This window comes from Dryas octopetala, chromosome 4 (genome assembly GCF_963921425.1).
Source record: "Dryas octopetala chromosome 4, drDryOcto1.1, whole genome shotgun sequence".
In the NCBI taxonomy this organism is placed as follows: Eukaryota; Viridiplantae; Streptophyta; class Magnoliopsida; order Rosales; family Rosaceae; genus Dryas; species Dryas octopetala.
The window spans coordinates 964,143-991,976 of record NC_141369.1 but is presented as its reverse complement, the minus strand read 5'-3'; the positions used below and the strand labels follow the sequence as shown (position 1 = coordinate 991,976).

The 27,834-nt window shown below is 36.4% G+C and overlaps 2 protein-coding genes and 1 long non-coding RNA gene across 3 annotated transcripts; all 3 read left to right on the top strand.

The window, feature by feature from the left end:
* Positions 1-113: 113 nt before the first annotated feature.
* On the top strand, positions 114-14,197 carry LOC147285978 (Carbohydrate-binding-like fold). Its single transcript, XM_086240020.1, has 27 exons — positions 114-367; positions 468-533; positions 635-721; positions 1,020-1,076; positions 1,232-1,296; positions 1,417-1,586; positions 1,844-1,905; positions 2,128-2,211; positions 2,455-2,614; positions 4,590-4,705; positions 5,487-5,615; positions 6,368-6,439; positions 6,585-6,680; positions 6,757-6,834; positions 7,515-7,643; positions 8,041-8,217; positions 8,396-8,599; positions 8,697-8,810; positions 8,911-9,161; positions 9,415-9,460; positions 9,547-9,795; positions 10,551-10,781; positions 11,762-11,853; positions 12,392-12,620; positions 12,749-13,105; positions 13,353-13,426; positions 13,532-14,197. The coding sequence occupies exons 1-27, from the start codon at positions 266-268 to the stop codon at positions 13,635-13,637; spliced, it is 3,603 nt and encodes a 1,200-aa protein (XP_086096146.1). The 5' UTR covers positions 114-265; the 3' UTR covers positions 13,638-14,197.
* Positions 14,198-19,209: 5,012 nt separating this feature from the next.
* On the top strand, positions 19,210-22,625 carry LOC147285977 (uncharacterized). Its single transcript, XM_086239327.1, has 3 exons — positions 19,210-21,680; positions 21,775-21,880; positions 21,984-22,625. The coding sequence occupies exons 1-3, from the start codon at positions 19,210-19,212 to the stop codon at positions 22,623-22,625; spliced, it is 3,219 nt and encodes a 1,072-aa protein (XP_086095453.1).
* A 3,686-nt stretch (positions 22,626-26,311) lies between these two features.
* Positions 26,312-27,834, top strand: LOC147285976 (uncharacterized). Its single transcript, XR_015122059.1, has 2 exons — positions 26,312-26,411; positions 27,447-27,834. It is a non-coding gene; the product is annotated as an uncharacterized LOC147285976 (long non-coding RNA).

Below are 27,834 nucleotides of genomic sequence, written 5' to 3'. Positions count from 1 at the left end.
GAATTGTCCTATATACCCCTCACTCACGTGGACTGAAACACTCAACTCTGGACTCTCTCTCTCTCTCTCTCTCTCTCTCTCTCTCTATCTCGCTCTCTCGTCTCGACAGTGAGTACTTCATAACTCGTCTCGACAGTGAGTGCTTCATAACTCGTCTCTCTCTCGTTTCTTGTTCCCAACGAAGACGCTCATGTAAATTAGCAGATCTGTCATCTGCGTTGTTGCTTTCAGACTTGAGAGAAACACATCCCAAGTCCAAATCACAATGAGTCTCAAACACGCCTTACCATTGCTGTTCTTCGTCGCAGTCTCTTGGATTTCCACCAGTTCCGCCGATTCAATCCACGGTTGTGGTGGCTTCGTCGAAGTAAATCACCCATAACATCCTTCACTTCATTTTATTTACCCTTGAATTTAGGGTTTTGTATACTTCATTCACCTTCTAATCATACTCAAACCAACTGTAGGCTGGCTCTTCTTTGATCAAGGCGAGGAAGCCCACCGATGCTAAATTCGATTATTCTCACATCACGGTAACAACTTTTTTTTCCATTACTGGCTGAATTTCCTTGTTGGGTTTCACAGCATTTGCCACTAAACGCACAATATCTACTTGGTTTGCTTGTAATTTTAGATTGAGCTTCGGACACTTGATGGGTTGTTGAAGGATAGCACTCAATGTGCTCCAAATGGTTACTACTTCATTCCCGTCTATGACAAGGTATTTCTTATACTACAGCATCAACTAAAATGTTTTTTATGCTCTGGAATCTCTACATTTTAGGAAGCTATTGTTTTCGAGGATATGGTCCCGTGAATTTTAATCTTGATTTTTTCATCCTCATGCTCCGGTGATGGTGTATGGTTTGTTTCAAATGAGAAGAGATCATGAAAAAGAAAAACCATATGCTTGCTGTTGCTTCCTTTATCTTAATAATATGACATGCTTGAATTTCTGAAACTTTCTGTGTTTTTCATTTTATCTTCAATGCTTCTCATTGCTATTATTTCTAATGCAGGGTTCTTTTGTAATTAAAATCAATGGGCCAGGAGGATGGTCATGGGACCCCGAGAAGGTTTTTTTATTTTTTATTTTTTTTATTTGTATTGTTATTCATATAGTTTTCCTCATGCATTTTATTTTCTCTCGCTTTCTCTTTCGATTCTCATACATGGCCAGTCGATTAAGAATTTTCATGTCATAAAATCTGACACCAGTTTTATTTTACAGGTTCCTGTTGTTGTTGATGGTACCGGCTGCAATGGCAGTGAAGATATTAATTTTCGGTTTACAGGGTTTGTTTCAATTTTTTTTTTTGTTCTTATTGAGTTTTTGTTATCTTGTGAGCATTTAAGGTATGCCCTTGTGGCTTGCTTTGGATTTTGAGTATAATTTGCCTTGTTTATATGTGGCAGGTTCTCCGTGTCTGGTAGAGTTGCGGGAGCTGTTGGTGGAGGGAGCTGTTCCGTTCAAAATGGAGGTCCTTCAAATATTAAAGTTGAACTTTTGTCGGATACTGGTGATGTTGTTTCTTCTGTTTTAACATCATCAGGGGGGAGTTACCTGTTCAAAAATATTATTCCAGGTTCAAAAGTTGACCTCTTGTGTATACCATTATTCATAAGTTTTCCTGATATGTCCTGCAGTGCTGCACACTTCACCAGATGTTGTGATTTAATTTCCTTGCGAAATTGTATTTTTAATTATGCATTGATTGTGATCTGGTCTCCAAGACCTTTTTTAAGATTTCCTTGTTACCATCTCTCACTCTCTCTCCCTCTCAATTAATTAATGTTATAACAGACGAGTATCTTTCTTATCAATATCCTTCTTTGGCTGCAGGAACATATGAACTACGTGCTTCTCATCCTGAATTGAAAGTTGAAATAAGAGGTTCAACAAAGGTTCATTGTGTTTTCTACCTTTAGCACCACATTCTTTTACTTCACTTTTGGCCTTTAGTGTTGCGTTTCTTTCCCCTCTTGTTTCTTGTTTCTGTACATCCACGATCTTATTTTATCCTACTGGTTTTTTTTTTTTTTTTTTGATAAGATTATATTATGTTACTGTTGATAAGTCTTTACAATTTATATGCCACTCATATGGAAATAATATACTTTTTGCAGGTGAAACTGGGGTTTGGTAATGGTGTTGTCGATGACATTTTCTTTGTCCCTGGGTATGAAATTCGCGGATTTGTTGTTTCTCAGGTAAAAATGTTACTTTAGAGATTACTTTTGTGCAAAATACAATTTTCCTGGTCAACATGTCCCTATTTTAAAAATCTATATTCTACTACATGAGCAATCCATCCATTACTACAGGACATTTGTCAATTATTTGTTGATTATTTGTTCTAATAGAATTTAGCTCCGCCATAATATGATGATCAGGTGAAATTGGCCTTCTACCTTATTTACTTATACCTATAAACTGTTATTTCTTTTGGGCAGGGAAATCCATTATTGGGAGTTCACGTTTATTTATACTCAGATGATGTCTTAGAGGTAGATTGTCCCCAAGGTTCTGGTACTGCCTCTGGAATGAAGAAGGCTCTCTGCCATGCTGTATCTGATGCTGATGGAATGTTCATGTTTAAATCGATACCTTGTGGTAAATTCTGCATGTTAGTTGTTTGTTTGTTCTGTTTTTCGCAGTTTCACTACATATTTTTTCCCATATGCTTTCTGTTTGGTTCTTACCTTTCTGGTTATTCTGCTCTTGCATGCCCTTATATATTTTTTATTTGATTGGTTGCTAGTTGTGGATGTGCCATTGGGATGTTAGCTGATTGGTGCTTGTAATTTAAGTCATTTAAGATTGTTTCCTTACAGAGTTTTTGGTCAACAAACTATATAGAAACTGCATCTAGCATTTCATTTATAACCAAGGATGAATGCTTCATCAAAATTTTTGAAATTTTTTCCAAAACAGGGTACAGCATTTGAGGCCAATATCATTTAAATCGTCCATATTAAAAATATAACCCATATTACTTAAAATATTCTCAACAAATATAATCCTTGTTAATCAATAAAATTCATTTGTCAACTCAATAAATAATTAATATCAAGTTGTTATAATACATATATAAATCTTCTCCATATAAAAAAAAAGTTATATAGGTCTAATATGTATAAAATATATACGTAATTTATGGAAATATAGGTCACTGGCATACATTGTTTACACCATACATGCCATAGATTTGATATGGATACACTATTTTATGAAATTTACATGTCTAATTTATGCATTGTTGATTGGTATAACATTTCCTAAAGTTTCATTCAAAATTTCCATTTGTAAAGCAAATTTCGGTAATTTTCTATTTTTCACCAATATCGGTATTTTGTCCTTGTAAATAATAACTAAGTGAACAATATTATATATTAAGAGGGCTGCTATTTGCACACCCTTAAATTTCTTTTTGCACACCCGTTCAAAAAAAAAAAAAAAACTCAAGGGAAAAGACCATTTGGCCCTCCCCTCACCCACACACCCCCATCCCCATCTCCATCTCCCCCCCCCCTCCCCCGTACACACCCCATCTTCCCATCTCCATCTTTTTTTTTTCTTCTTCATCGTCGAAGCCCACCCCCCACCCTCCACCCTCCTCTCTCTCTCTCTCTCTCTCTCTCTCTCTCTCTCTCTCTCTCTCTCTCTCTCTCCTTCCTCTCTCCTCTCACCCAAGCAGACAACCAAAAAAAAAAAAAAAATTTGCAGCGGGTTCGGCACTGGTCCACCGAACCCGCTCCAATTTTTTTTTTTTTTTTTTTGGTTTTCTTCTCCGGCGAGCTGGGTAGGTTAGGTGGTCGGCGTGGTCTTGGCGGCTCTGCATGCATGTGTGCAAGTTGGGTGGGGGGAGGAGCGAGGGAGGGGGTGGGTTGTGTATGGAAGTTTGTGGTCTGGGGGTGTGGCAGGGGGAGGGGAGGGCGATGGCAGAGGGAAGAAGAGAAATGGAAGGAGAAAAAGGAAAGGAGAGGGGGAGAGAGAGAAGAGAAGGGAAGGGTTGAGCCGCCGGCAACCCCGCCGGCGACCTTGCCGGCGGTGGGGGTGGCTGAGGGAGGTGTCGGGGTGGGGTGTGTGTTGTCTGGGTTTTGGGAGGGGTGTGTATAAGTTGGGATATTTTGGTAATTGGGAGGGGTGTGTATATGAGAAATGTTAATTGTGGGAGGAGTGTAGGGGTGTGAAGTGAGAAAAAGTGAGGAAAGGGTGGTGCAAAAAGAAATTTAGGGGTGTGTAAATAGCAGCACTCTATATTAATATGTTGAAGGAAATAGTAGTTCAGCCAAATTGATGCTTGCATGGAAATTTATGTGATTACAAAGCTCAGTTACATGGCCATCTTATTCTGTTGACCAAATTTCAAGATTAAACTGGTTAGAAGCCTTCGTCCTTGCATGGAAAAATGTTTATCCTATGCATCTCAGGAATTTTGTTGCTTTTCAAATTGAATCTAGTACTCAGTTTCATTTAATCAAGAAGCCTTCGTCCTTGCATGGAAAAATGTTTATCCTATGCATCTCAGGAATTTTGTTGCTTTTCAAATTGAATCTAGTACTCAGTTTCATTTAATCACTGGCAGGAACGTATGAGCTCATACCTTACTACAAGGGGGAAAACACAGTATTTGATGTTTCACCTCCTGTCATGTCAGTAACTGTTGAGCATCAGCATGTGACCATTGCGCAAAAGTTCCAGGTAAGAGGCATAGCGGCCTACAGGGTCAGAACTCAAACAATTTGGAGCTGTCCTAATATTTGTTTCACAATCTGTCTTCACTAGATATATTTGCACATTTCTTACAGTAAAGGAGATTAAATGTCCTTTAGCCTGATTTCATTTGGATTAAATAATTTAAATCTATTAATTGGTTCCCCTTCCATGAATGTGATACTGTCCTATTGCAAATTTGTATATGGTAACAGTATATATTTAAATTATTATACAACATTGGTTTTTTTGTATTTTTTTTTTTGGGATAAGAAACATACTTTTATTAATAGAAAACAGAAAGTACATCATAGTGGACAAGCTATCCACTATCAAAGAAACTAAACAACTTACAGTAAAGAACAACTAAACATAACAGAAACAGAGCAAAAACCATAAAAAATCTAAGACTTTACAGCCTTCTAATCCAGCATAATGATAGCAAAAGAAAACCAAAGCCCATAGAGAAACCCAAAATCAGACTCTCTCGCACAAAATTTCCACCTCTTCCCCCCTTAACATCCTCAAATATGCTTCTATTTCTCTCCATCCAAACTACCCAAAGTATAGCCATGACAGCACACCTCCCCAATACCACACCCTTCTTCCCTCCGAAAAACTGATACCTCTCAGATGAATTTCATTTGGATTAAGAAATTAGCAGCCCATCCATCCATTTAATAATCCAGCTCTGTTTGTATGATAATTGTGTTGTGTTGTGATTCTATGCATATATTCAACTTTATCAGCTTCTATTCTTGTTGTGCAGGTTACTGGATTTTCTGTTGGCGGACGTGTTGTTGATGGAAATGACATGGGAGTTGAAGGTGTTAAAATTATAGTTGATGGCCACGAAAGGTCCATCACTGACAAACAAGGTTATTACAAGCTTGACCAGGTATAATTATGTGTGATCTCAATAACTAAGCTTTTCTGATGAGATGTGGCTATTCTTGATTACACCATTTCTCTTTGAGCAAGATCTCTTGGCTTGATTGTGAAAAGTATTTATTTTTAAACTTTAACCATCTTTTGACAAAAAAACCCTAAATATCTACTTTTTCTAGACAATGAAACTGCAATTAGGCAATGGAGAAAAAGAGAAACAGATGATCAATATTCTCCACTTCCCTTTCTAGACATAATACACTAGGAGGATAACATACAAACATTAGGTCTCTTTCTCTTTGAACAACGAGGCAAGTATTAACCTTTCCATGAGCAATTATACAAGATGTAGGGATAATAATCCAACCCAATCCAATTTCCCTAAACCTTCTCCATAAATCTAATGCAATCAGACAATGAAGAAACAAATGTGATCTGCACTTTTAGCTTCACCCCTACACATGTCTCTCCAATAGGAAGAAAGAAAACCATTAAATCTTCTCCAAGTGATGGCTCTACCATAAGCAATTATTCAAGCTAGAACACGTACTTTCAGTGCTACTTTAGCCTTTCAAATCAAAGCAGAAGGATGAAAATTAAATAGAGATGGGGTTGTCAATCAACTTCCTTGCACAAGATTTACAAGAAAACACCCCTGATGATTCCAAATTCCAGCACCTCCTATTTAAACTAGACGACATCTTTTTTTTTTTTATTGTTATTACTATTGAATTTAGGTTACCGAGCAGTTGAATGTTTCAGGTTACTTCGAATCGCTATACAATAGAAGCCACAAAGGAGCATTACAAGTTCAGCAATTTGAACGATTATTTGGTAGGGTACATTTATGAGAATATATTTCAGTACTTGTATATTGATGTTATAACAAGGTTACTGGGTGCATTGTATTGATTTTCTATATCAGAATGAATGATGTCTTCATCCTTTTTGTTTTTCCCCACCTTGCTTGATGATCCAGGTATTACCTAACATGGCTTCAGTTGTGGATATTAAAGCAGTTTCCTATGATGTCTGTGGTGTGGTTCAGATGGTTAGTGCTGGTCACAAGGCAAAGGTAAATACCAATTCCTATGTTATTCGTTTTTTCTGTTTTATATGGAGGATTAATATTTGTCACATTATAATTCTAGGTAGCTTTGACTCATGGACCTGAAAATGTCAAACCTCAAGTGAAACAGACTGATGGAAGTGGAAATTTCTGCTTTGAGGTACGTTAGATTGACATGCAATGATGAGATGCTCTTTAGTTTCTGGGAATATCTAGTTCACTAGTACTTTCTTTTGAGGTGGCTGAGATTACGAAAGAGAAGGGGTAGCTGACCCTTCCGAATAAGCCAAAGCCAGAATGAATTACTTTGAACTCTTTTTATTTATTATAAATATGTTCTGTATCGACAGTGTCAACTTACCACTTAGAGAAGTGTTAAAAAGTTTTTGGGTCAATGAGGTGACATGTTCCTGTTTTAGAATTCAGTACTGATCCTTGGTTATTTTTTGAGGTGATGAATTACTGTTACTGGGTTCAAGTTACTGCTATCTTGCATCTTTTGATTGCTTGAAGTGCTTTTGAACCAACTTAGTCATTTGTATGATAAGGTTATTGCAAATTCTGATGGAAGGCATGTCTTGGAGAATAAATGTTATGCAATAGTTGATAGGGTATATAGAAATACAACTGCAAATGAGAACCAATCTTGGGACCTTTTTTAATTTTTTTTTATTGTAGTTATGAATTGGGTATGTTGATTTTCTCTGCCGTATTTTGTTTTTGTTTGTTTGTTTGTTTGTTTTCTTGTTGGTTTTTCAGCCAGTCATTTTTTGACCTTTGATCCAAAGTTAACCCTACTTCTTATGCATTCTGCATCTTCTTTGTCTTTTTCTTGCCCAGGTTTCACCTGGTGAATATCGATTATCTGCTTTAGCAGCTTCGCCGGAGAGTGCTTCTGGTCTAATGTTTTTGCCATCTTATATTGATGTTGTGGTCAAAAGTCCATTATTAAACGTCAAATTTTCTCAGGTAAACTTTCCTAATTAAACAAATCTGTGGATATATGTTTTTCCATCAAATATAATGACGTTTATTTTCTCTAACTTTGGGTCTTTGATGCTTTCACATACTAACATGCTTTAGAAGCTCCATTCTGCCATGAGTACAATCTCTTGGCATCAAAGTTCAACTTGATGATATGGGGGCAGATGATATGGATACCAAAATCTCTAGTTATTTTCTCTAGTTATTTTATTTGCTAAGTAATTTATGGGCGCAGATGATATGGATACCAAAATCTTTTTGTTGATCGATATATAAATTTTGAAGCAGTGTACATCTGCTTGTATGTGATAGATGTACAATTTATTACTAAAATATTCCTTTCTGATTTTCCTTTTTCTTTCCTCTTTTTCCAATAATTAAGGCATTGGTCAACGTACGTGGTACTGTAGTCTGCAAGGAGAAGTGTGGTCCATCTGTTTCGGTTACCCCTGTCAGTTTGGCTGGTAAACGTAATGCAGAGAGGAAGACAGCTAGTTTGACTGATGAGAGTAGTGAATTTCTCTTTCAAAAGGTCATCCCTGGAAAATACAGATTTGAGGTACAATTCTCGTGCTCTGCCCTTTACATTTTCTTTTAACTTTTGTTTATTTTCCAGACAGTTTGTTGTTATGAGATGACAAAAATGTGTACATGTCATAATGAACACTGATTCTGTATAGATGTTTGATGCCATTAATCCAGTCATGTGTCTTTTTGCTGGATGGTTGTTACTTTAGGTTAAACACAATTCCCAAGAAGGCATGACTGGACAAGATAATTGGTGCTGGGAGAAAAGCTTTATCAATTTGGATATTGGGGTTGAGGACGTAGAAGGAATTGAATTTGTTCAAAAAGGTTACTGGGTCAATGTCATTTCCACCCATGATGTAGATGCTTATATGACTCAACCAGATGGTTCATCCATGAATTTGAAAATTAAGGTTGGCTCTGTTCATTAATAAGCCCGGATAAACTAAATGAGGATACATATGCACCGTGATGTGAAATTCATTTTCTTTTTGTTTTTATGAACTGCAGAAAGGTTCCCAGAATATATGTGTAGAATATCCAGGAGGGCATGAACTTCATTTTCTCAACTCATGTATTTTCTTTGGGAGCTCATCAATTAAAATAGATACATTAAACCCATCGGTATAGTTCTTATCTTGATTCTTCACTCTTTTTTGACCTTTCTCTTGTGACCTTAACCACAATTTCCTTCCCCTTCTCATCTCTTATTTGTTTTTTGCAGTCTATTTATCTGAAAGGAGAGAAGTATCTTCTTAAAGGACAAATCAATGTTGCATCAAGCTCATTTGATGGTGTGAATGAGATACCTGAGAATTTCATTGTGGACATTCTGAATAGTGAGGGTAGTATTATTGATGGTACCACAGCTAGACTTACTTTCAGTGGAAATGATCAAACAAGTGCTGCTGTTTATGAATATTCTGTATGGGCCAGTCTCAGAGAAAAACTTACCTTTGTTCCTCGGGATTCAAGGTGCATAGTTATATTGTCATTTTTCTTTATAACTGCTTAGTTATATCTCTTCTATTCTTCATTTTGAGAAGTCTATTCTCTTTTGAGTTTTGATTAATTTCTTACCTGCATTGAATTGTTACTCTTTTCTTATTGCTTTCACAGTTACTTCCTTTTTCATGCAAAGCAGTTTTGGTTTAACATGGGATCAATGTCTCTGATTTTCTATTACTTCACCAATTTTGTTTCTGACTTCAGCTGTGATGTTTTTCAGAAATAATGAGATGGGGAAGATCTTGTTTTATCCCAGACATCATCATGTATGGATTAGTATTTTGCTTCTGACTTCAACCATAGAAGTCTATTATGTTCTATCAAGATTAATCTTGAAACTTTGCTTTGTCAGGTCATAGTTACAAATGATGGTTGTCAAGCTTCAATCCCTCCATTCTCTGGTCGTTTGGGTTTATATATTAGAGGATCAGTCTCTCCCCCTCTTTCGGATGTTCATATTAAGATTCTTGCTGCTGGAGATAGCCACATTGCTCAACTTAAAAACGGTGAATTAGTACTTGAAACTACCACAGGGATGGATGGCACCTTTGTTGGGGGACCTTTATATGATGAAATAACATACAGTGTTGAGGCTTCAAAGGTTTGCAACATCTATTGTGACATTAATTTACTTTATGCAATAAAGTATCCTTCATTGTGTGCTTTCTGTAGTTATCTTAAAGGTGATGCATTTTAATATTGGTGACTTGGTAAATGTTTTTGTAATTTGTGCACTTTTTGGATTCTAGAAGGTGTCTTTTTTCTAATAATTTATGCAGATTTTACAAGGATTAAACTTGTTTTAAAGGATCTGGCCAAAAAAAATAAAAAAATTTAAAGGATACCAGGAAAAAAATCATAAAAGCAACTTCAGAGATATATAGTTTGAGATGTTAAAATTGTACAGACCTTGCACTTCATTGCCGATATTGGATATAGCATTTTCATAGATTGTTTGCTTGGCATTCCCGAAGGTTTTGTCAGTATAACCTCCCTAGATAAACCGGTGTGACCCAACCAAATCTTTTTGAAAATTTATGTGCTTATTCTTGCATATTTTATTTTTATTAGTATAGATAAATTAAATAAAAAACAAAGGACAGGTTGATATATCTGTTCCCTCACTAAGGTGCTCTCTTTCTGGCTTAGTACAATGCAAATAAATAGTTCAAATGTGCTAGCTTAGATCAAGATGGTCAAGCTATATACATAATTCAAATAAGTTGTTGGCTGTACATTTTATATTTGTGGTAAGAGAGGAATGAACTGATATTATCTACACGTCTGAACTGAATACAAGAAATAAGTGAGACTGCAATTCATTGCTTTCATCCTAATGTCTATCATTTTGTGCAGCCTGGCTATCATTTAAAACAAGTTGGACCTCATTCCTTTTCTTGTCAGAAGCTTGGCCAAATTTCTGTAAATATATATTCTAAAGATGATGCTAAAGAGCCTATTCCTTCTGTTTTATTATCCTTGAGTGGCGATGATGGCTACAGAAACAACTCAGTATCTGGAGCTGGTGGAACGTTCCTCTTTAATAACTTATTTCCTGGGACTTTCTATCTGCGTCCTCTGCTAAAGGTACCCATCTACCATGTGCATTATAAATTAAAAGCTCATGCTAATTATTTCCATTTGTTTCTGCTCCGCACTCTCTTTTAAAGTCCTTGTTTTTTCTTTTTAGAATGTAGGAGTTAAGTAATTTTGAATGCATTCTGAGGTTACAAGGGTATTTTGCTCAACAATCAGCATTTATCATTATACGGCCCAGGAATTCTTGGGTGTCTTACAGGGGTTGGGGTTAGTTGTAATTTGTTGTTTTTGTTTGGATGTTGTTTAAGTAGGGGCCATTTAGGTTAAAAAGTCAACTTGGACATAAATTGAAACTGTACAAGAAATGGGACGCATAGGAAAAGAAATTTTTGTTTCGTGCATAATTATTTAACTTTTTCTTTTTGTTGTTAATCCTGTACAAACAGAAACTCTCAGGTGGGTATTTGGTAATTGGACTTCTTCAAATAGGAAAACTTTCACTTGAATTTTCCATAGTTTTCAGTTGGTAACCCCAAAAAAGAACAAAAAAATATCATTTTGCAATTTCACTTTCTTCCATAGTTTTCACTTCATTTAAGTTTTGATTTCCCTCATTTATGGTTCTACTTCTCATGACCCAAAAGAAAGTCTTTTCCTTTCATATTTCAAACTTTCATTACTCCACAAAAGGAATTCACTTGGAAGCTCATTTTCTAGCATTTTGTTTGTATTTCTATGCTTTTACTGCAACAGTTCTCTATTTTATATTCTCATATTTACAAGTTAGTCAACTCTCTGCCTCTCTTTTTGTTATAATTTCTTTTAGCATTATTATAGTTTAAGATTGCCTCCATAAAAATAAAATCCTAAGTCTGCTACTGCATGAGACTGCTCGTGATAGAAAAATAAAACTAGGACTGGCCCCTAAAAAACACCATGATTAAACTATTCATTTCTATGCCAAAGCTTATAATTAATTCCTCCAACAAACAATTGACTGTTCTTGTTCCTGACATGACATCCTGTAGGAGTTTGCTTTTTCCCCTTCAGCACTGGCGATAGATCTTGGTTCTGGGGAGTCTAGAGAAGCTATTTTCCAGGCCACTCGCGTGGCTTACAGGTTTTCCATTGGTCTTCTCTTATATTTAGTTTGCTTATTAGCCATACTTTTACAATGTGATCTGATGCAATTTTATTTTATTTCTCCAACATATAAACATGACAAACCATTCTCTCTGAGACTAAGAATTTTGAACAGCCAAAAGTTGATTACAATTTCTGGAATTAAGATAAAAGGAAGTATTTGGGAATTTTGATATGTCTTATCTGAACTAAAATATTTCCTGACTGTACAAATTTTCATCATGGGCGGTTTCCTTTGCGAAGACTGAATAAAAATGAAATAGAGGCTCTTAACTTGATGTCATTCTTGATACAACTTTTGTGCGCATAGATTTTGTTTTCCTTTCCTTTCTATTTGTTATTGTTTGCTTTTCATACTTGATCCAAGTTTTGTTTTCTTTGCTGACTTTAGACCAAATATTGTTCCCTATAGTACTTTATTTAGTACTCTAAAAGTTTGATCAGTGTAACAAAATACATTTTTTATATAAATTTATTCCTTCTGTGAGATGCTAAGTTGGTTTTACTCTTCCTAGTGCCATGGGTGTGGTCACTCTGTTGTCTGGCCAAGCAAAAGAAGGTGTGTTAGTTGAGGCCAGATCAGAATCAAAAGGCTTTTATGAGGAAACAGTGACTGATTCATCTGGAAGTTATCGTTTGAGAGGGCTCCTTCCTGACACAACTTATGCAATCAAAGTAGTAAAAAGAGATAGTTTGGGTAGCACTAAAATTGAGCGTGCATCACCAGAATCTGTTACTATCAAGGTTAGTTTCTTGCAATTTTTTTAACGACGAAAAAGAAAGAAAGAAAAAGTTAAAGACTGCAAAAAAGTCTTTCTTGATGTTGCTTCCAATATGTGAACCTTTATTTCAGCATTTTGGTAATTTTGTAGGTTGGATACGAGGATATCAAAGGATTAGACTTTCTGGTCTTTGAACAGCCAGACACAACTATTTTAAGTTGCCATGTTGAAGGAAAGAGAATAGAGGAACTGCATTCACATCTGCTGGTGGAAATAAAATCATCTAATGACGTTTCTAGGATTGAGTCCGTCTTCCCTCTTCCACTTTCAAACTTCTTCCAAGTGAAGAACTTACCTAAGGGTAAGCACCTTCTGCAGCTCCGGTCTAGTCTTACATCAAGCAGCCACAAATTTGAATCAGAGATTATTGAGGTCGATTTAGGGAAGAATACTCGTATACATGTTGGCCCACTCAGATACATTTTTGAAGAGGATCACCAAAAACAGGTTTGTTCCACTTCATTGTCCAATAGTTTTCAAACAAATCTTGTAGATGTACAATGTTTGTAACCTAAAGTTACACGGCCCCTATCCATATTTCATGGTACTTGCTGAAATGGCATACCTCCAACAGTGGTGCTTACCTCTTGTTTAGGTTGATTTAATTTCTGCATTTGAGACTATGAAGTGGATAAGAGTAAAAACTAACCAAAGATTCCTTTCTTTCTCCTCCTTTTACTTCCATGGCCTACAGGAGTTGACTCCGGCACCAGTTTTTCCTCTTATTGTTGGAGTCTCAGTGATTGCTTTGTTTGTCAGTATGCCAAGGTATTTGTTATGTTATTTCATTCTAAGCACACTACTTGATTCTGGACTTTTTAGCACTGATGTTAATGCTCTAATTATTACTGTTATTATGCCCCCACCTTGAAGGTTGAAGGATTTGTATCAAGCCATGGTGGTAACACCAACACCCGGGTTCACTGTGACTGCAAAAAAGGAAGTGCGGAAGCCAATTTTGAGAAAGAAGACTTACTGAAGTATTGAACATCTGTTTGTGCCTATAGAAAGGCACTATGGGCTAGGTTGAAGATGAGCTTACCATAGGAAAGAGCTAGGTTAGGAAATTAGGACCAGTCAGGGTACTTCCCTCACATGATTTAGACACGTAAGGTTTTGTGATATAAATTTTGCGTCTTTTACAAAGCAAAAACTGCCACCATGGTTGGGGCCCTACATGACCTAATTTTTGGCCTCCATGCTGGTGGATCATTCAATGTTAAATTTTTCTTGGAAATGAATGACATAGGTGATTCATAAGGATAGGGGTAAGTTGGGGACGTGAAATGGTTTTACATTTCTTAATTCCCTCAACACAAACAGCTGTACCGCAGGCATGTGTATGTGTATGTTTGGAAGCTACATTACATGTAAAAACTTTCAGGTGCTGGGTTTTTCTTATGGTTTATGATATTGGAATCATGATGAGACATAATAATACTGTTCTCATCTTGCACAGCTTAAATAGATAGACTTGTTAGGGCCTTTTTCTTGAAAAAGACTTATCTATTTAATTTAAGGTGATCAATCTTATTGGTTTTTCTTTTTTTATTACATAACCCATGTAGGCATTATATATCCGTGAAATTCCAAGTGATTCGAAAAAAAAAAAAGTGAAAAGAAACTAATGACAAAGAAAGAAGATTGTTATAAACTAGAAAGGAAAATATGGAAAACGGAAGTATCAAAGAGTGTTTCTCAATTAGCTTGTGTATTCCATCTATGATAGACAATTATAGGAATCTTAATACAAATTATTAACCACTCAAAAATTTGTAGGTTACAAATCATTAATTACTATCATTAGGACATAGGTTACAAAACCATCATTAAGGCATAAGTTACACAATGTTCAAAGGTATAGTAATGATAGTCATCCACACATTAAACCTTATGATTTACAACACTCTCCTGGATGTCCACTACACAATGATAGTTGCCTCTAGGGGTGTGTTTTGGTCGGATCGGATCGGATCGGAAATAGGGTGTTCCAATTCCAATCCAAAAAATTTTGGAATGGAATTTATGTTCCAATTTCCATTCCAAAAAATCGGAATTTCAACATCTCATTCTGATTCAGAATTTTTCGGATTTCTCAGAATTTTTCGGAATTTTTCGGAATATAACATTTTCGAAACTTTCGGATAAACATTTGAAATTTTCGAATAAAAAATCGGAATTTTCACATTTTCATAATATTTTTTAGAACATGTTCGGATTTTTTTTCATAATAGTTAGGTCTCCCAAAGCGCATTAACGAAACTCTCTGCCAATAAAATTCTACATTTTGTCGGTTCAACTCACTTGTTAGAAAAAAGCTTTCGTCGCCACCTCAATCGGCTATTAGCTATTGTATCTTTTTGTCGGCATCAAATTTTTAGGCGCGAACTAATCCCATTAATGTATGGTATATATTATGTATGTTATAAGAGAAATAAATTATGTATGGTATATATTATGTATGTTATAAGCGAAATAAATTATGTATGGTATATATTATGTATGTTATAAGAGAAATAAATTATGTATAATATATATTATGTATGTTTAATGGTATATATTATATATTATAACACACATAATATATAAGAGAAATAAATGTCACTATGAATGTATAATAGGCTTAATAGCACATATCTTAGAGGTGGGGGATTAATCTTTGGACCTCATCCAACATTGTTAGAATAAATGTCACTAGTAGATACATGTTACTCACATATATATATATATCATGTTTGAAATTTTTAATATAATAAGCATAAATATTTAGTAATTAGTAATTACAATTGGTGGGATATTCGAGTTGGAACAACTGTAGAATTGCCTCATATCTTCAATTCCCCTCCCTAATAAAAAAAAAATAGTAATTACATGTACAAAAAAATGTGGGTGTTTGTGTTACCAACTTACCATTTATGTTATTATGATACACATATATTTATAATGTACATATGTTTATATTAATAGTATTAGTCATTTTTTTAAAATATATGTTATATGTATCATACTAAATAAATGATAAAATATATAATATTAATATAAATATGGAATAAATTGGCATAATTTCGGAAATATCAGATCGGAATGCCTTCGGAAAATTTCGGAATTTTTCGGATCGGAATCGGAATTTACATAAACATTCCAATTTCAATCCAATTTTTTTTCGGAATTTTCGGATTTCGGCATTTTTGGATTTGAAATAAAATTGGAAATTTTCGAATAGGAATCGGTCGGATTCGGATTTTCCAATCCAAATCACACCCCTAGTTGCCTCATTAAAACTTTGCTTGGAAAATCCAATGGGAAAAAAAAAAAATCAAAGCAAAAGAAAAAGAGTACAACATTATGAATCATTGATATGATGTTGGACACGCTTATGTTGCCTCGTTAAAATCTTGCTAGGAAAAACCCAATGAGACAAAATCTTAGTCGAAGGAAAAAGAGTACAACACGCATATGTTCATAATAGTATACTTCTTGATGCTTCCCTTGACAAGGATCTCCCCCTGATGATTGCATGCTTTAATTTGATTGCTTATAGAGTTAACGCAAACTGATTCCATATATCAACTTCTGGAATGTAGACTTTGGTAGGGATTCGGTGATTAGGTCCGCTAGATTATCATTAGATCAAATTTGCTTGACATTTGCTGAACTTTTTAAAGTTCAGGTGTGTAGAAGAATTTTGGTGATATATGTTTGGTCTTGTCACCTTTGATGTGTCCCTCCTTTATTTGAGCAATACAAGCACACTACTACAATAATATAAATAGACGACACTATCTACACAACGGTTGTTTTAAAACTGTTGTGTAGTTTTTACAGATAACGGTTTTAAAAAAACTGTTGTATTTATGAATGAAATCCAATGGTTTTGAGAGGGGTAGATTTTTTGGTTTGGCCTACACAATGGTTTTAAGTTGTGACCATTGTGTAAGCGAAACAAAATGGAAAAACCGGTCTACAGTAACTTCATTAAAAAAGTTTTGTTGTGTACTCTTGTTTCCCTCCGATATGTTTCCCTCTCAATGTTCATCGTTCCCACCCCTAAGTCATACACCCAGCAACAAACATTGCCAAAACCAGAAGAGATCTGAGAGAGAAGCCATCATCTGCTCCAAGCGCACCCACCTGACCTCCAAGCGACCTCACAAGCCCGACCATGTGAGAGATCTGAAAGATAAGCCACCCATCGATCTCGCCTCTCTCTCTTTCTCGCCTCTCTCGTCGCATCTTCTCCTTCTCGCCACCGAGTCACCGTCGCGTGGGGACACTAAACCTAACCCTCAGTCCCTCATCCAGATCCAACCACTATCTCTCTTTCTCTCTCCGTTTGCTCTCTCTCGCCAATCGCTCTGTCTCACCGTCGGATCCCTTTCTTAATTTGTGTCACCGTCTTGAAGGAGAGAACTGGGAAGCGACCCTTGCTCACTGGGGATGTGAATGTCACTCTGAGAGATGGGTATGCCACGATTGGAGATATGAGTTCACCGTCGACAACTTGAGCTGGATTCGGAGCAGAAAGTTTAGGCTGGGTGCAAGGGTAGCTCGGCCAGTGGTTATTAGGGTGCTCTTAAGGGCCTACATAGAGTGCTACACAGCAGGTTTTTCATATCTCTTACCTTAGGTTATAGTCATAGTTATCTTCGTTTTGGTTTTCCTTTTCTACTTCTATTCATTGCTAGTAAATTGTTTTTGCAAGAAACCTTAAAAGTAATGAAGCTAAGTCAATGATTCTGCATATTGAAGATGTTTTCTTTAAGGGTTCAAACCCTATTTGCCAACCTTAATTTATTCCCATCCCAACATTTGACAAATAAAGTGACTAAGCTTGAAATGGGCAAGAACTATTTCTACTGTCGAAGGCCTTAATCCAAGTGATGAGAATTCTGCTCTTGTCCACTGTATTCAGGTTTAAATTTGTCATTTGTTGCTACTTGGATTAGAAATTTGTTGACCTTAATTTTTTCTTTATAAACAGTAGAAGTTATTAGAAAATATAAAGAAGCATGCAAGCCTGGGACACATGAAGAATTTAAGAGACCCCATAGAGAAATCATGTTGACAAATTTTACGAAGTTACTTTATGATAGATGGTTGTAATCATGTAATGCTTATCGGTATAAAAAATCAATTTGGCATTGATGTGATCAAATGAGGAGTCTTTCCCATGAGATTTGTGTATACTGCAGTAAGATCAGACCAGTTTTTTAACTTGGACTTCTGAACCAGTGGATAATTTGAGAAAAGTTTCTTTCTTTCTTCTTTTTATTGGGGTGGGTAGGATATACATTTCTTAAAGGGTGGGTAGGACATCCTTATAAGAGAAAGAGCATATCTTTTTATACTTTCAACATAGTTATTTGTACATCATTGTTTCTTACTAATAATGTACTATTTTTGTTTTCTTTTTGAAAATGAGTTGTTTTGTTGCGTCCATCATATATTTTTATGAGGCTCAGAATCAAGTTTTCATGGGCTGTAAAAGGTTGTTTGGTTGCTGCGGAATTGGAGGGGGAAAAGTTAGAATTTAGATTTTACTGAATGCATGCTTTATTTTCTCACTAGGTTGCGTATATTTAGTTTGCATTTCTGGGTTGAAATCAAGTTTCCATCGATAGGGTTGATGCAGTATGAGTGATAGAGTCTCATGGCGTGAGTTTCTGATTGTAGTTCCGTTTTTATTTGAGATATAAAAATTGGTTATAATATGGGTTATTTACTGAACTTGGATCTTTAGGTATGGAAGGAAATGGAATTCTAATTGGTTAGCTAGAACTATTCTAGTTTCCTTTGTATATGTGACTGAATGCTATTCACTAAGTTTGGATAATTCCCAAGGATGCTGAAACTCTTGATTGGTAATGGACTAATATGACTAATATCATAGTTCATTTAATTTTTAAATTTAGTTTGTATTTATTTTGAAGTATTTCTCTTGTTTATTGTTTCTAAATTAAGTCATTTGTGTTTGTAGATGTGAGAAATCATCTAGTTTTTTATCCATTATAAGTGTACGTGGAAAGCGCTACTGACTATCTTTCAAAACCAAGGCTCACAGCGAGGTAAGAAGACTTGAACTTATTTGTGAACCCTGTGAAACTCTTGTGGTAATGCATTTGAGTATGTTTGAATGTTTGGCATTGGCAAGAATATTAAAGGTTCTGACCTTACTGTTTACTTTTGTTTGATTTTGGTAGTCTTTGACCTTACTGTATACTTTTAGAAAACTGTATCATTTGGTAAGGAGTCATAAGCTGATTTTTTGTGAGTCACAAGTTCACATCCTAATGGTCATTTGAAGACAAAAATCACCATATTCCGACCTTGAATGTAGTTTTCGTGGAATACCCAAGTCAGACCTGAAAATCTGAAACTCTGACAGCAACACTCCTCTTGCATGCCTACATTCTCACTTGTCCTTGTGTGATTTTGTGATATTTTTTTAACTGAAATTGTTTGGATAATATTAGGGTAACTGAATATATTGAATTTTACTTGCAATGAATGACAAGTTTGCTTTAATTTTTTGTGAAATTTGAAATTGTTAGATGGATAAGTCATGGATGTTTGCTAATAGAAGGTCGAGGGCATATGAATTAGGGATGGAAGCATTCTTCAAGTTTTCATTAGAAAATACTAGAAACCCAAACCTGATTCATTGTCCTTGCACGAAGTGTGGCAATGTGAAGCAGTTTGGTGTTGGAGTTGTAAGGGAACATTTATATTATAATGGTGTTGATAAAAGTTACCAACAATGGATATGGCATGGAGAACCTTCTAGGTCAGCTACAAATACAGTTAGAGAGAAAGAGCAAACTGAAGTAGAACGTTCATTTCTCTCTGAAACAGTGGAGATGGAAGGTGATAAGGCAAACTATTTTTCAGATGACGCAGCTCAAGATTTTTTGAATGTTATTGGGGATGGAGATACACCTTTGTATCCTGGTTGTACAAAACACACTAAGCTATCTGCACTAGTGAGGTTGTATAATTTGAAGGCAAAGCATGGATTGAGTGATGCAGGTTTCTCTGATTACCTTATTGCTTTTGGGGATTTGCTTCCAGAAGGTAATAAGCTACCCATATCCATGTATGAGGCAAAGAAGGCTCTGTGTGCATTGGGAATGGATTATGAGAAAATACATGCATGTCCTAATGATTGCATCTTGTACAGAAATGAAAATGAGGATGAAACCAGTTGTCCTATTTGTAGTCTGCCAAGGTGGAAGATTGGTAAGGATTCAAAAATGAAGGAGGGGGTGCCTGCCAAGGTCTTGTGGTATTTTCCCATTCTCCCAAGGTTTAAAAGGATGTTCGAATGTAGTGAAATAGCTGAGAGTTTAACTTGGCATGCTAATAAAAAACTGAATGATGGACAGATGCGGCATCCCGCTGATTCCCCATCATGGAAGTTAGTTGATTTTAAGTGGACAAACTTCTCAGAAGATCCAAGAAACCTTAGACTAGCAATATCAGCTGATGGCTTCAATCCCCATAGTTCTTTGAGTAGCAAATACAGCTGTTGGCCAGTTATACTAGTTACTTATAATCTTCCTCCATGGTTGTGTATGAAAAGGAAGTTCATGATGCTGACTTTATTAATTTCTGGTCCTAAACAACCTGGAAATGATATAGATGTGTACCTGACACCTTTGGTTGATGATTTAAAATCTTTATGGGCAGGAGTTCCAGGAGTGTATGATGCGTTCAGCTGTGAATACTTCACCCTTAAAGCTGTACTTCTATGGACCATCAACGATTTTCCGGCCTATGGAAACTTATCTGGCTGCATTGTGAAAGGGTATAATGCTTGTCCAATCTGTGGATCACAAACAAGACCTCATAGGTTGGTACATGGTAATAAATTATCGTACATAGGGCATAGAAGATTCTTGTCACGCCATCATCCTTATAGAAGGCAAAGAGCAGCTTTCAATAACTTGCAAGAATTAACACCACCTCCTGTACCATTAACAGGAGAGGAAGTACTTGAAAAGGTTGAAAAGGAAAATTTCACACCTTTTGGCAAGAGGAAAGTCAAGAGTAAAGGGGTTGAGGGTGAAGCTAGAGCTTGTTGGAAGAAGAAGTCAATTTTCTTTCAGCTTGAGTATTGGAAATCTCTTCATGTTCGGCATATTATCAATGTTATGCATGTTGAGAAGAATGTGTGCGATAGTATTATTGGCACACTATTGAACATCCCTGGAAAAACAAAAGATGGGGTTGCAGCTCGTTTGGATTTGTTGGACATGGGGGTTAGAACTGAATTGGCACCTAACACTTGTGGAAAACGGACTCACTTGCCGGCTGCAAGTTGGAATTTGTCTAGAGAGGAGAAGCGATCTGTGTGCAAATCATTTCTGGGTATGAAGGTCCCTGAAGGCTATGGTTCAAATATTAGCAGTCTTGTATCAATGGAGGATTTAAAGATTCATGGCCTTAAGTCTCATGACTGTCATACCCTCATGCAACAATTGCTCCCTGTGGCCATACGTTCTGTGTTGGAAAAGCCTGTGAGATATGCTATCACGAGATTATGTTTTTTCTTTAATGCTATATGCAGCAAAGTTGTCGATGTATCAACGCTAGATAAACTTGAAGAAGATCAAGTAGTCACTCTGTGTTTGCTTGAGAAGTATTTTCCACCATCATTTTTTGATGTTATGGTTCATTTAACAGTGCACCTTGTGAGAGAAGTTAGGTTATGTGGACCAGTTTATTTTAGATGGATGTACCCCTTCGAAAGATATATGAAGGTGTTAAAGGGGTATGTACGAAATCGTCATTGTCCCGAGGGTTGCATAGCGGAGGGTTATATTGCGGAAGAAGCTATAGAGTTTTGCTCTAAACATATGCGTGAAGTTAGTACAGTTGGTATCCCGTCATCTCAAAAGTCTGGCTCTAACAATGAAACTAAGCCCCTATCAGGTGCTTCTATACATCGGGTTGATCGTGACCAGTTGGAGCAGGCCCATCTTTATGTACTAGAAAATACAGTTGAAGTTGAACCTTTTATTGAGTAAGAGCAATCATTTCCCTTTAAAATTAATTTTATAATTGTTCAATAGTTGTTTTCCCCCTGCTGGTTAATTGATACATGTCTCTTATTATAGTGAACATATGAGATATTTGAAAGAGAAATATCCCAAAAACAAGAAAAAGAAGAGGTGGTTGCAAGAAAAGCACAATCGAACCTTCATCCCTTGGATAAAAAAACGGGTGATATATTCAACTTTTTTTACTAGTTCATATTTTAAAAAAATGAAGCACATTCTCTGTATACACAGTGCACCTTATTTGATATAGACGGTCATCTTTGCAGGTGAATCATGCACTTTCTGTCACACCTAATAACATATCTGAAACTTTGAGATGGATAGCTGATGGACCGTGTGTTGAAGTTCCGAAGTTTAACAGTTACAAGATTAATGGGGTTCATTTTAGTACCAAGTGTCGTGATGACGTAAGAACTGTTCAGAACAGTGGTGTTTACCTCCTGGCAGATGCAATGCAGGTTGCTAGTTCGAAGGACAAAAACCCGGTCATCACAGATATGGTCTTCTATGGAGTGATTCAAGAAATATGGGAACTAGACTATTACAAGTTTAGGCTGCCCATTTTCAAGTGTGATTGGGTTGAGAATCAGAATGGCATTAAGATAGATGAACTTGGATTTACGTTGGTCAATTTGAGTAGGTTGAGTCATAAGCCGGACAAGTTTGTTTTGGGAAGACAAGTAAAACAAGTGTTTTATGTGGAAGATCCTGCAGATTCTAGGTGGTCTGTTGTACTAACAACCCCAGATAGAGATGACATTAGATGGGAAGATGAGCTGGGAAATACCACATTTGACCTTCAACCATTCACCACTAGTCTTCCACCCGTAGAGACGTTTGATGATATAGTGGGTGAAACTGGAACAGAATATGTGCGACCTGGAGGCGAGGGCATATGGATTGATTAGTTTATGTTTACCATATTTGAGCTTGTAAATTAATACTTATTTCAATTTGGATTAAAATATTAATATGTAATAAAGTGTTTGCTAGTTGTGTTTATATTTTTTTCTTTGGTTGCTGTCAAAGGTATTGATCTACAGCAAAGGTAAAAATCTTGTGTTTATACTTGTGTTGATACCTTTATATATGTTGCTTGTGTTTATACCTTATTTCAGTATTGCTTGTGTTTATTCTTACTTGATTGGTTATTATGCTTATTTGTCAAACCTTGTTCATACTTAATTAGTTGATTGCTTTTGTTTTTGCAGACCATGGCTCCACAGAGGGCATCTCCGGCTGGTAAGAAGAGGTGTAAAGCCAAAGCTAACAGGACACCGACAAAAGCAAAGACTTTTAAGCAAACACAATCTAAGGCTGTTGAGGATTCAAGTTCTGGTGCTAAGGAGACACTTACATCAGAAAGCAGTGTGAAGAGCAAACGAGGACCCGTTACAATGCCTCGCATTGTGAGGCGAAAGATCCTAAAGATTAAGAAGGTGGTTGAGTATAATAAGAAGGGTCAGCCTCGTGGGAAGGTGGCAACGGAACTACAATCTTACATTGGGGTGTTAGCACGTACAAAGATCCCTATTACCTTCGCTAAATGGAAGAAGGTGGACAATGAATATAAAAACAAGATTTGGGAAGAAATAGAGGTAAGCATACATTTAATCATGCTCTTTTTTTGTTTTCATATAAATACTTATAGCAACCTATTTTTGTAACCCTTCTTGTAATGTAGCAACTAATATATTGGACATCTATGTATGTAGTTGGCATTTGAGATAGCGCCGGAAAGCAAAAAGCTGGTAATGAAATCAGCGGGTGCTAAATGGAGGGAATTCAAGAGCCGTCTCACGACTGCTTTTGTACTACCATTTATAGATGACCTTGAGAAACTTAAGAAACCCCCTGCAGAGTATAACTTCCTTGAGAAAGCTGACTGGGACGAGTTTGTGCAGTCAAGACTAGAACCAAATTTTTTGGTAATTTCATGATTTTTACATATTATATCCCCTTAAATTACTGTCACATCTTCCTATTTGATGCAAGTAATTTGTTACTTGTTTGGATTGTAGAAACTTCATGAAGTTCAGCAGGAGAGACGTGCAAAGGCCGAGTACCAACATCGAATGTCGCGTAAAGGGTATGCTGGGTTGGAGTCAGAACTGGTTAGTGATGTGTTTTTAAATCCTCTGATTTTGTGTTATGATGTTTAGGTATGTAACACCGTCTATAAGTTCTAAAACCATATGGCTTTTGGCAGTTGAATGACATGAATTCTGACCAAGAAGAGGTTGATCGTGCTACTCTCTGGATGAAAGCACGTGCAAATAAAGAGGGTAAAATCATAGATGCCAAGGCAGCTGAGCTAGCAAATCGGATTGTGAGTCTGCACGCTAAATTTTTATACTTAGTTCATGGCACCCTACAGTTTATAACAGCCACATCATTGCTTGTTTCTCATTATTTTTTAACAATTTTTTAATTGCATTTTCAGGAAGAGTTGAAGCAACAAGAGAAGGAGGGGAAATTAAGTACATCTGGTAGCAATGATGTTTTGACACTTGCCTTGGGGACCCCTGAGCATGGTGGCAGGGTTAGAGCAGTTGGAAGTTATGTGACACCAAATTCATACTTCCACCTCCCTAAGCGAAGGAAGACAAGTGTGAAAGAGAATGTGAGAGAGTCAATTAAAGCAATTGTAGAGGAGGAGCGAGAGAAGATTGTGGCGCAGATAGTGGCAGAGGAACGAGAGAAAATCAAGGCAGAGATAATGGCAGAGGAGAAAAGAAAGATCTCGGCTCAAATTTTGGAGGAGGAGCGAGCAAATATTGTGGCCAAACTTGTGATGGATGAGCGAGACAAGTTAATGGCAGCAGGGTCCCCTGATTGGCAGGCCAAGGTGACTACATTGGATGAAATACTAGCTAATGTCAAGGGTCCTGCTGCAAATATCCCAGTCCCGGTACAAAAGACTGCTCCTCCCACTCCCCCAACTCCACACACCGTGGAATATGGATCCGATAAAGCCAGTTGTAATGCTGCAAAGAAGGTGTTGGGATTGAATGACAATCCAAAGGAGGATGACATCATGGATGTGGATTCTGAATTTGTGAGGGAATCAATATTTAAGGTGATTCAATGAAATTTTATATGCATCTAAACAATGTCTTCAGTTACGCTTAGTTAAAATGCTTAGTGAAAATGCCTTCAGTTATGCTTAGTTAAAATGCCTTCAGTTAATTTGAAATTGTGTCTTGTGTGCAGGGGAAACAATGCAAGTTAGTTGTGGAAGGTGAGGATAAAAAAATTGTTGCACATGCAACACTGATTGAGGTACAAGTTGACAACCCGACTGTCCATGGCATTCCTTTGGGAAAGGACAACCTCAGGGTTTCAATCTATGCTTCATTTAATGATGATGCACTGCTTCCCATCCCTGTGAGAGGCGAACTTGAAACTGTGGGCCAAGCCAAAGGTTGTGTTGTAGCTTGGCCAAAACAGTTTGTTTTGCCTATGGAGGAGAACAAAAAGGGTATTACGGTATTGTGGTCAACCGTGTTGATTTTGGCAATTTTTGATGTTATTTATGAAATCCTACATCTAACATATTTTTAATTTTGAACCTAGAAACCCTTGAAGGCCAAAGCTGATAAGCATCAAAAGAGTGTAAACAAGCCACAACCTTTGGACCTGAAAGTACTGCCCCCTACATTGAAGGTGTTATGCATGTATGCACAAACTGGCATGAAGAAGGATGCGACAATCCACTTTGTAATTGAACCTGAAGTTTTTGGTCAGCCTCGGAAAATCCACGTACTGAGTGAAGATATAGAGCAGTTTAGCCGTATGGAGGAGATATCAGCCACTTGCATTGTTGTGTATATGAGGTAGCTTAATTATGTCTTTCCATGTGAATTAAGTAATAAGTTTGGCAAGCTTTCTTCCACTATGATATGTTAAATTATGTATGTTCCTTATAGGTTTTTATTCGATGTGGTTAAGAAATCAAAAATGAATGACATGATTGGTTTTATTGACCCTGCTCGAATGGGGGCTATTGGCTGTGGAACCGTTGATGAGAGATCACGAGTATTAGCAGATAGGTTCAAAAGTTCTGCTGAGGATCAGCTTTACTTAGTCCCTTATAACTCTGGGTAAGTAATTGTTTTAATGTGTTTTATAGTTGTTTTGCAATTTAACATAATCCATAAGAAGTTTGGTAGATGTTTAATGAATTTTTTGTGTAGAAATCATTGGGCGTTAACGGTTGTCAATCCGGGCAAGGAGATTGTCCATTTTTTGGACCCAATGAGAAGGAGACTATGTGGTGAAGAATGGAGAACCGTGGTGGACAAGTAAGTAATTAATTGAGCAGAAGCTTGATTCCCAAAACAGCAGTTTGATTTATTTATGCATATGCATGTATAAGGTTTTTATTTGCTATGCTGATACACGGTATCTGTTTTCATGTTAAAGTGCGATCAGAATCTTTAAAGCCCAAGGGAATAAGAAAGGGAACAAGGCAGTTGTGTGGAAAAACTTGTCGGTATGCATGTTTGCTAATTTCTACTCAAGTTCATAGTGATTTAGATATAATACTTAAGATTATGAATTTCGGTCCTAATTCTATTGCTTATACTATTTAGGGCATTCCTCAACAACCAACCCACAAGGAGTGTGGCTATTTTGTTATGCGGTTTATGAAAGAGATAGTTGAAGATGAAGGATTAAGCTTTGCTACCAAGGTACAAACTGAACTTGAAATTTAGACTTAATTTTATACTATTTGGAATGTATATATACTAGGATATATATATCATGGGAAGTTTGAAATTTAATAAGCTGAAAGGTTAATTGCATGTGGGGCAGATTTTAAGTCCTAGGTAGCATTTGGCCTAGACTTAATTGGGACAGATTTTAAGTCTTATGCACATTTGCATGTGTTCATAGTAGCATTATGAAAACAAAGAAGTTATTTATAGTAGCAACTTGATGCCCTACTAGTTTCCAAGTCGCTTGTTCTCTTTTATTTTTGATTTTTTTTCTTTGGTGTATTTAGGTTACTCATTTTACATATGCTTATCATTTGTTGTATTGTTGTGCACCTTTGATAGTTTATTTTTGAAAATCTCACCTTTCTTTGGGTCATGCAACTCTTTTCTTGGACCTATGCTTAGATTTAGCCTGTTTGTTTTGTCATGTTGACCAATTGATTGGTGACTTGCACTTTCATGAAATTGATTAATTGGCCAGCAAATTAATTTCTTGAATTTTTGTAACTTCTAAACAGATATTGGGGTTCACTATTTTTGTGTAGTCGTCATAAGTGGAATTAAGCTCTTTCATCTAATTAAGTTTGCATGCTAGAATTATTTCAATCTTACCAAATCAAAATAGACCTTTGAACAATTTCCTGCTGTCTACTAAACTTTGCCCAGGTTTGAATGTTGAATGTTGGTATACTGCATGTGTTACAGTGTGCATGTTTCATGGTGTCATGATAACATGATGGTTTGGCTGCAACCTCATTACACTTGGGACATGTTTCATTTTGTTTAAAATGTGGTTTGGATCAATTGTGTAAAAACCCTTGTTAATTATGATGATGATGGATTAATTTTATGGTTGACAGGTTGATTGTTTTTTAAGTCAATTAGATCATTAATTTGATGGTTGATGATTAACTTGATGGTTATGGCAGGTTAATTGTTTTTTAAGTCACTTGTGTCTTGGTGTATTCCCTTATGTTAATCCCTTTGTTACTCCATGGTTAATTTCAGTGGGAAAGGAGAAAGGACAACACCTACTCACAGGACCAGATTGATGAAGTACGTGCTGAATGGGCAGGCTTTCTGGTGCGCTATATGTAGATCCAATACGTACTCCTCACTTCCCTAAATCTGCTGGCTGGGTTTAACAAGCATTTTTTGGTAAATATTTTGTATAGCTAACTGGCTAGGCTGTGTAGACATGCAATATTATGATGGGAGCAGTTCATTGACTAGCTAATCTTGCAAAGTCAGATATTTTGGTATTTATATGGCTGACTTTGCACGATTACTTAGGTTAGACCATGTCATCCCTAGCTTTATAGTTTTTGTAATCAACAAGTACTTTTTGTAGTTATCAAGTTACTTATAATTTTTTGGGCTGTACATTAATTGGCAA